General features: G+C 41.9%; 1 protein-coding gene across 1 annotated transcript; it reads left to right on the top strand.

Moving 5' to 3' along the window:
* Positions 1 to 1443: 1443 nt before the first annotated feature.
* Positions 1444 to 8665, top strand: LOC129356552 (zinc finger protein ZIC 4-like). The gene is made up of 2 exons (XM_055026134.1): positions 1444 to 2160; positions 4004 to 8665. Exons 1-2 carry the CDS (start codon positions 1638 to 1640, stop codon positions 4624 to 4626), a joined length of 1146 nt encoding a protein of 381 aa, XP_054882109.1. The 5' UTR covers positions 1444 to 1637; the 3' UTR covers positions 4627 to 8665.
* Positions 8666 to 8930: the final 265 nt, after the last annotated feature.

Raw genomic sequence — 8930 nt, 5'->3', positions numbered from 1 at the left:
AAGTCAAAGTAAAAAGTAATCTTTCAAAAAAAAAAAAAAGTAAAAAGTGTCTGCTGAAAAGGCGACTCAAGGACTGAGTTACTGATTAGCACATCAATCATATAATATTTAAAAATTACATCAGATGAATCAAGAAGACATAGAGCCATGTGGAAATTTTGGTATTTTAAAGACCAAAATGACAACAATTAGTATAAATAAAATAATGACAAAATCAGGCAAAAGAAAAAAAACCCAGTCTAAATCAATTGTTTTCATAAAATGTATGAAACTTTAACAAGAACTGCTAACTTGTCAAGTCAAGTTTCAACAACAAGACAGTTCGAAGTGCTTTACCTCATAAAAACATGACAGTATCCAGTTATTTTTATATTTTTTATCAAATACCTTCATTATGCACATATGATTCTGGTTCTGATGTTGCTGAGTCTACCAAAACCAGAAGACCTGAGTGTTCAGCAAGGTTGATGCGACAACAACATAGTTGCCATGAGTAGCAAGATAATCTGACACCGACTAAATGAAACTGGAGCGGATCAGTACTCGGAAGAGTGATTACTGGATGTGAAACAGGTTGATTAACTCTATAGCTGAGAAGGAAACCAATGAGAAGTTAAAGAAACAAAAACCTCAGGAAACATGAAAGTTTCCTGAGGTCAAAGCAGCAGCCTGGCTGCTTATGTGCATTCAAGCCCTATGTGCTGACTAAACCCCTGTACTTTGCAGCATGAAGCAGCTATTGCTGTATTTGTTCATTTGAAATGAATAAATTAAAAAAGGCAAAAATAAATACATCTCTAAGTGAGAGTGTTTTTTTGTCCCATCCTTTGCCACACATAAAAAAAAGAAAAGAAAGAAAAAGATTACAGACACACTCAATAAATCAGAATTTTATTGAAAAGTCCATTCATTTCTGGAAGTATCACTAAACATAAAATACATTAATTACACCAAGGTGGTTGTTTGAAGGCCTTTGTTTCTGCTAATTATTAAGTTCAGAATATTCTATTAGACTAATAAAAACTACTTTTAAAAACAGAAATGTGGGTTTTGTAAAAGTAAATAAATAAAATAAAACATGGGGATGTGGAGCGAGGGTTAATAACTGATTAAAGGTTATTTCCAAAAGGTCTTTTTAATCTGGAGAACGAGACTCATCTGGACTTCCAATGTATTGAATACTAGTGTAGACTTATTCAATACGTCTACAGTCATATAAAGATCTGGATTTCTGCAACACGACATATTAATGTTTAGTTCTTGTGCATCTGTGTCTACGTCCAAGCAAGTAGTTAGAAATAACCAAGGTTGAATTTGAACTCTCTGGGAATGCTAGGAAGAAAGAAAAGTGGGACCGAAGGGGGCGAGGAAAGGAGACAAGGACGCCCCTCCGCTGGTTTGGACCGCAGCCTGCTCCATTCCTTCCAATCCGTTCACCTCCATTCACAGTAAATAGAAGCATGGAGGCTTGACTCTCGGGATCTAACGTCGAACAGCGGGGGGTAAAGACGCTGCCGCATGCGCTGTGGGTGAAACTACACCGCCGGGAGAAAACAGGAGCGCAATAAGCGCATTGTCATTTATAATTTAGTCATTTTAGGAAAAAGGAGGAGTGTATTTGGGGAGCGGAGCGGAGCATGAAGCGGATGGCCGTGGTGGCCAGGCACAATGGCCTCGTCTCTCCTTTGGGGAACAACAACTCCGGGGCTTCGAGCATCGTCTCCCCACCCCAAGCGAAAGCCACGAATGTCTCCGCCTGTGCTGACACTCCAATCGGAGGTGGGATGGACGGCCTGCTGGATTTCTCCAAAGGCCCCACCGTGAAAACCGAGCTGGTCTGCAAATGGACTGAGCGAACTTCTTCGAAGCCGAGGCTCGGGCGGACGGCGACGTCCGTCTGCGAGCAAACTTTCAGCTCCATGCCCGAGCTCGTGGACCACGTCACCAGCGAGCACGTCGCGGCGGGGCTCGAGAGCCTCAGTCATGTCTGCATGTGGGACGAGTGTCTGCGCGGCGGGAAGGCGTTCAAAGCCAAATACAAACTCATCAACCACATCCGCGTGCACACCGGGGAGAAGCCCTTCTCGTGCGCGTTTCCCAACTGCGGCAAGATGTTCGCACGCTCCGAGAACCTCAAGATCCACACGCGCACGCACACGGGTAAGCTCTGCTGCTTCTGGGTCTGTTCACGGGGTGACACCGCTGGCTGGCCGGCCGGCCGGCCGGCGGCGGGGCAACGGGGCGGGGGGACTTAAATCCGTGTCATCCGTACAGACAGCGGCTTCCTGACACTCTCAGACACAATGTGAGGTTAATAAAGATAGCTCTCAGTCTGCAGGGATCCCCCCCTCCTCCATGTCTCTAAAGGCTGAGTCCCTTTTGTGGACACTCTTCCCTCCACCGCCTCCTCGGTTCCTGCTGGAGCCCCGGGTTTGAGGAGTCATGCAGGGTGAGGGATTAACACCCAGCAGGCTGCTGAGGAGGAGGTCAGATGGGGTTAAAGTGAAATCTGATTTTTAGTCTAGATGGATTTTTACTCTAAAGCTCTTTTTAATTCATTTTGCCTCTGAGTTATCTGCAGTAGCTATCAGTGAAACACTGATTTAGTTGGACCATCAAGCCTAGACCATCCTCCTCTTTCTGAACCAGTGTGCTTATTACTGAACCATAACTGTTTTTAAGAGGGAACATTATTATGACACAGAGGTGACATCATTATAATACAGCTGCATGAGCAGAGTTCTGTTTTTCTGCCCGGTGTGTGTGTGCATGTGACCCAAAACACTATGTTAGGTTTAAAATAATTAACATAAAATATTATCAATATTATTTTCAATAATAAGCATTAAAATCATATGAGACCAGGTTGGTAGAATCCCAGTGTTCAGCCAGGGAGCAGAACCAGGTGATGGAATGGAGTCTGGATGTTTAGCCTGAAGCAGTTCCACTAGGGCGGTTGGTAACGTTGCTTTGCAACATGATGGTTCTGGGTTCAAAACCCAGCCTTGGGTTTTTCTGCATGGAGTGGGCTTGTGGGGGGCGACAATGTTTTTTCATGAGGTCTTAGAACCCAAGTAATAACAGGTCAGGTCAATTTCATGTTTAGTATGAAATATCAAATAGCTCTATGGTCCAGAGCTGCAGGTTTTAGAGTCGTGATCTAGCGGATCCACTGGGATCCTGACTCAGTACGGCTGCAGCTAAGAGCAACACCTTCACTTTGATTCATTGTTGCTGTGTTTCCTTCACAAATCTTTGACTAAATTCCTCAAGGTAAAAGCAGAAAAATAATAAAATAACAAGAAAAACAATTTTTCAATTCCAGTGTTTCCATTAAATAAGAAATTAAATTAAAATCACACGCGACATGCCTTTAATGTGGCAAGTCATTAAAGGTATGTCTCACTATCATCGTCAAACTACTTCCTGTCATCTATTTCATCTTCGTGGTTTTTGCCCGTGGCAACATCCGGTTGTTGATCATGTGACGAGTGTGATATGAAAAAAGCATAATAAACCAATTTCAGTATGGCCAAAAAAACCCTCCTCATTTCAGAGCCGAAGCTTTTTATCAAAACACAAGAGTCTTTTTCTTTGTTTTTCAAAATTTCAAGTAAATGAATTTATTTTGGAAATCGCTAATTGTGCAATTATCGAAACAATGAAAACACAGCTAGCGACCATGTATTTGCGCAATTTGACGTAACATGTGAACAAGCTTATTCACATATGATTTTAATTGTGTCTCTTTAATGGAAACACAGCAGATGCAAAATTATGTTTTTTCAACATTAACGGAATATCAACAAAGTTTTGCACCCATTTCTAAGGGAAACGCAGCTAGTGCTGGTCAATGCTACACTGTGCAGCCCTTTCAGTGTCTTGTTTTCCAAAAATGATCTCCAGATGTTTATTGTGTCCCAATCATACCATTAGCCAGAAATATAAATCCAAATACATACTTGCATCTGAGATCTCAGTGAGTGTAATGTTTGTCTTGCAGGTGAGAAGCCATTCCAGTGTGAGTTTTGTGAGAGGCGCTTCGCTAACAGCAGCGACAGGAAGAAGCATTCGCAGGTCCATACCGCTTCAAAGCCCTACGACTGCAAGGCCCTGGGCTGCACCAAGTCTTACACCCACCCCAGCTCCCTGCGCAAGCACATGAAGATCCACGTCAAGTCGTCGCCTACCTCTGACCACCAGGACTTGTACAGCTTTGGCCATCACCACCTCCAGCAACCTGTCCTCGAACCCCTCGACCTGAAAATGAACCACTTCACTTCGTCGCTTGCCAACAGGAGTTCTCATTTCCCACTGTTGACCACCCACCAGTTAGATCTTAGCCCTAGCAACGACGTAAGCGGCAAAGTGTTGCTGCGGAGTTCGTCTCCGGTGGCCATGCCGCTGGATCTCTCTCTGTCGGGCCTCAAGAGCCAGCTGAGCCAGAAGCAGCAGAGCTCCAGGACCCCCCGGCGGAGCCAGCGCTCGGTGAACCCGGCCTTAACTCAGCTGTCAAACATTAAGGAGTGGTACGTTTGCACGAGGACTACAGCGCCACACTTTCCACTGCTCCACCCAGACCACATCAAGACAGAACGCAGCGATGAGGATGACTATGTCACGTAGGGCGCGGGCGATGGTTGCTTCAGACAGAACAAGCAGCTATATGCTCCTTCATCAGTGGCTACTGGCCAAGACTTTCATCAAACATCAAGACAGTTATTGTTTCACTAAACAACCCATATCTGAGATATGTGGACGAATGTGGCGTCCAAAACAACAGCAGAAAGGTCACCATGAGATTCTGAAATAGAGTTTTACAGCTATTACGGTGGTTTTGTTAAATCAAGAGTACCCGAGGATGTTGCTTCCTGGAACTATTTGAACAGGGTGTCTGAACTTCAGAACCAGTCTAAGGGCTGTGATGTGTGAAGCAATTTCAAGGGCTAAAGTGACAGCGATGAAACAAGCCAACAGGCGGCTCGGCGTGTTCAAACAGCCAGCTTACGAAGTGCAGGGCTGTCAGAGCTGTCGAGGATTTAGTATTCTTCAAACAAGCTGGTAGAGGTTTGGTTTGTTTGCTAAAATAGTTGGAACCAGCTGGTCCTGTTGCCAGCTGGGATTTCTTCGACAAGTTGTTAGAAGAGTCGACGAGCACTTTGTTTGAAGCAAACTGAGGCCTTTAGTAACAAAGAATGAGTGGAAACCTGGTCAAAGTGTTACTGTGATCACTACAACATGGCGGCAAGTGGTTTGGCTGCAGTTTGCCTAAGAATTCAATGCATTCGGTAAAAGTTCCTTTGCCTGTCGTAGAAAAATTTAACATCGCTATGAGCTTGTTAGAAAAGGTCATCAGCACATCATCTTTTAACAGAGTTAAAAACTTTCTTTATCTCTTGACTTGAACAACTTGATAAGTAACAGCAAATCAGGCAGATTGATAGAGCCGACATCTTGGTAATGCTGCATAAGAACACGGATGTATTGTTCTGTTAAAGCAGCAGTATGTAATGTTTGTTGAAACTTTCACTGTGACATGACAGTATGCTATGAGACACAAAACTTGAGTTCTTCTGCCCACTCTCTCTGCTATCTAGATACAACCACTCAGTCAGGAGGCGGATCTTATTGCTGTCAATCCTCCTCCTGGTGTTGCTGCTTAACCCCGCCCCTCATTCCCTCTTTGCTCAGCTGTATCTTCTTCCTGATAGCAGATCCTGCTGTGAATGCTAAAGCTAGTTAGCATGGCCACAGATGATGGCAGATAAATGTTTTTTCTGTAATACTAAGTTGTTTCTCTGCTATTAGCACATTGAGCAGCAAGTACATGAGTTTGTTTGACAGCAGTTAGACCCTCCTCCTGGTTCCAATTGGTTGTTTTTGGTCGACGGGATGCATTTTTTCAGACAACACTAATAGCTTAGGGAGCAGCTGTAGGATATTGACCTTTTTGCAGATTATCTGTCTCATATTATGCTGTAATGACATAGTGACAGTTTTAACAAATACGTAAACAAACATTTGTTTTCCTTAAAGGTGCAAACTGTCAGTGAACAACACCATGTTATTCACTAACAGTTTGGTGTTACATCCCACTGATTCTTCCACGTGATCAGTTTGAGTTGTTTTAAATAGCTGACTTAAGCTAACCAGCTGTTAGCCTATCATCACTGGCGAGATGTATTTCCAACAAGCTCACGGTCAAATGAAAACAAATATTTTTGACCGTAACTCCACAAAACTTCCCTTCAAAAAATCCAATCTTCAGGTCTTACCAGTGGCTCAGCGACCTGTGTCTGGTCACATTCCAGTTTACAGCTCAGGATTTCCAAAATGGCCACCAATCTAACACACAGTTGACTGCATTAGATAAAGTAGAACGGATAATGAACTGGTGGAGAGATATAAATTTTCTATATGTGGAAATGTGATCATTCTTAATTGTGAGTGGCCAGGAGTCTATTTACTTTATGTTGTTCCCACTTAACTTCTAGCGAAATGAGTGCACTTACTTCTCCTGGAGGACATTCACTTAGTTTTTCTTGGGAGCAAAACAAAAGAAAAAAAAATTTGATGATGAAATAAAATGAAGAAATCCCTCAATGTTGAAGAAAAAATGTAGAATCATCCTTTTATTTGCTGCTCTACAAAAATACCAGTGCAGACCTAACACTGAAATTGAGTCTGCATATCAACCTAATGAGCCATTGTGTTCCTGGTTGATTCACAAAAAAAACATCACAAAAAATCAAAGCTGAAATAGCTAAATATAGCTGTCGGAATTAATAATAACAGCTGAACTAATTCCTAATACACTCAGTCTAACATTTGGACTCAACAAACCATATATGAAGGTTATAAAGGTTGAAAATCAAAGCGTCTGGAAATAAAACTCAAAGTAATATGCCTTGCAAATAAAACCAGTTGCAACAGAAGAAATAAAAGAACAAATGATGAGAAACAAAAGTCGGTATTGGAGAAGTAAACAGTGGTAAATTAACTGATGTAAGTGGGATTCATATGTAAAAACAGTCTAATTTTGGCTTTCACCTTGAATCTGTGATTTATACACACGTCTTCTACATCTCACCACCAACTGATGGTGTTGTGGAGACAGAGTTTACTGATCAGTCTTAGGAGGTAGTCAGAGCTGTAACGACCTTTGGTCAAAAGCATAACTTTAACAAATTGTTTCCTCACGAATCTTCTGTCATAAATCGCCAATCAAGCAACAATGTTTAAGCAACAGTATTGCAGTGAAATATTTCCAATATATGGCAGTTGAAGAAGAATTGATTGTTGAGTCCTGAATCTGCACTGAACAAAAAAAAAAAAAAAAAGCTGGAACATTTATTTGGTATCTTGTCCCAATGAAACAATAATTGTCTTAAGAAAAGAAGTATCTTTCCAGTTACTGGTGATTGGCTGGTTCCTAAAGGAACAGGACAGATTCCAGTGAATGCACTAACGCAATGAATGCATTGGAGGATCTCAGCGTTTTGGACCCTTTGTTCATTCTACCAGTCAAATGTAGAGGTTTGGAGATGATGAAGTCAGTTTTCAGTGGATGATAATCCATCTGCCCAGGAAGGCAGATCAACTCAATGTTCTTAATCCAATTTTATCCATTCAGTGAATTCAATTCCTCCTAAAAGTCAAGCTGTTAGAGGTGGGACAATCTTCTCAATATTGAGGGATTCCAGCATTTCTGTAGAAAAATATGTGTCATTAATAATAACAGTATCATTTCATGTTCTGAGTTCTGTTTCACGAAGCCAAGCGTTGAGCTGTCCAACCTCTGGCTTTGGGTCACATTGGTAGTTTTGGATCAAGCATCCTCCAGGAATTGTAACTCCATGTTTGCTCTAAAGAATAAAATGTTTCAAACGGTCAGCTTGGCGTCCAGAACCGACTGGATGTGTTGATGTGACAGACTAGCACTTCCATGTGTTTCCCAGACTTAAGTGGGATCACAGCTTGAACCTACCAGAGTTTCTTTCTCAGTTTTCAGACGCTTTCTTGTTTTATCTGTTCCGGCTCAGGCAGTCAGATGTTCATGGGACTGGCTGTTCTGTCCCCAGTAAATGTGTTGCTAAAGTTAAGGAAGTGGCTGAAATGAACGATGGGTAAATTCCAGCGACGTGAACCTGCCGTATAGAACAAGCCATCAGGCCACTCTCAACTCCCATTTATTGTGCGACAAAAATGAGAGAAATAAAATAAAGGCAAACAATTGGACTTTAAAAAGTTGAATCCTGTTGCTGACGAATGGTTTTTTTTTTTATATATAAACATTTATTGTCTTTTTTTTATTAATGTCTTCTGTTTTCTTAAATGGCTCCTGGATTCAGCCTTTGTATGCATTTTTAATGGTAGACTGGAGAGGTTTGTTCTGTATTTAGACGGACAGCATCCGGAGTGGCCTGGTCAGCCCCGGACCTGATGAGGTCGCAGATGTTCTGCAGCTCTTCTTGTAAATGGACAAAGGTAACAAACGTGAGTGAAACAAAGACAGTCTCTGGTGACATTTTTCGTTGTCCTTTATTATCATTCTCAGCACATTCACTTTGAAATAAATTCAAGCAGAAAACGCTGAAGTTTCGACTTTATTTCAAGAGAATATCACTGTTAACATCTTGATACATTGAAAGGTCTGTCTGGGATTCTGAAGCGAGGTTCCGTGTCGACATCATGACCAGTCAGTATCTTCCCTCCAGTAGATGGGTCTTATTAGATTGATTATTTTGCAGCTAATGGCCAAGACGAAAGAAGTCCTCATGTCCTCATATCTTGAAAATGCCCACTCACTATTATCTGACTTTAAATCACTGATGTTTTTGCAGTACATGTCTTTATTCACATAGAAGTCTACATTCACAAGCTGGATCTTGGTCCATAAAAAGAGGAAACAAAGGTTGTAGACTGAAGCA

Source organism: Poeciliopsis prolifica, unplaced genomic scaffold, assembly GCF_027474105.1.
Source record: "Poeciliopsis prolifica strain line A6 unplaced genomic scaffold, Auburn_PproV2 SCAFFOLD178, whole genome shotgun sequence".
NCBI lineage: Eukaryota > Metazoa > Chordata > Actinopteri > Cyprinodontiformes > Poeciliidae > Poeciliopsis > Poeciliopsis prolifica.
This window is presented reverse-complemented; position numbering and strand designations above follow the sequence as displayed.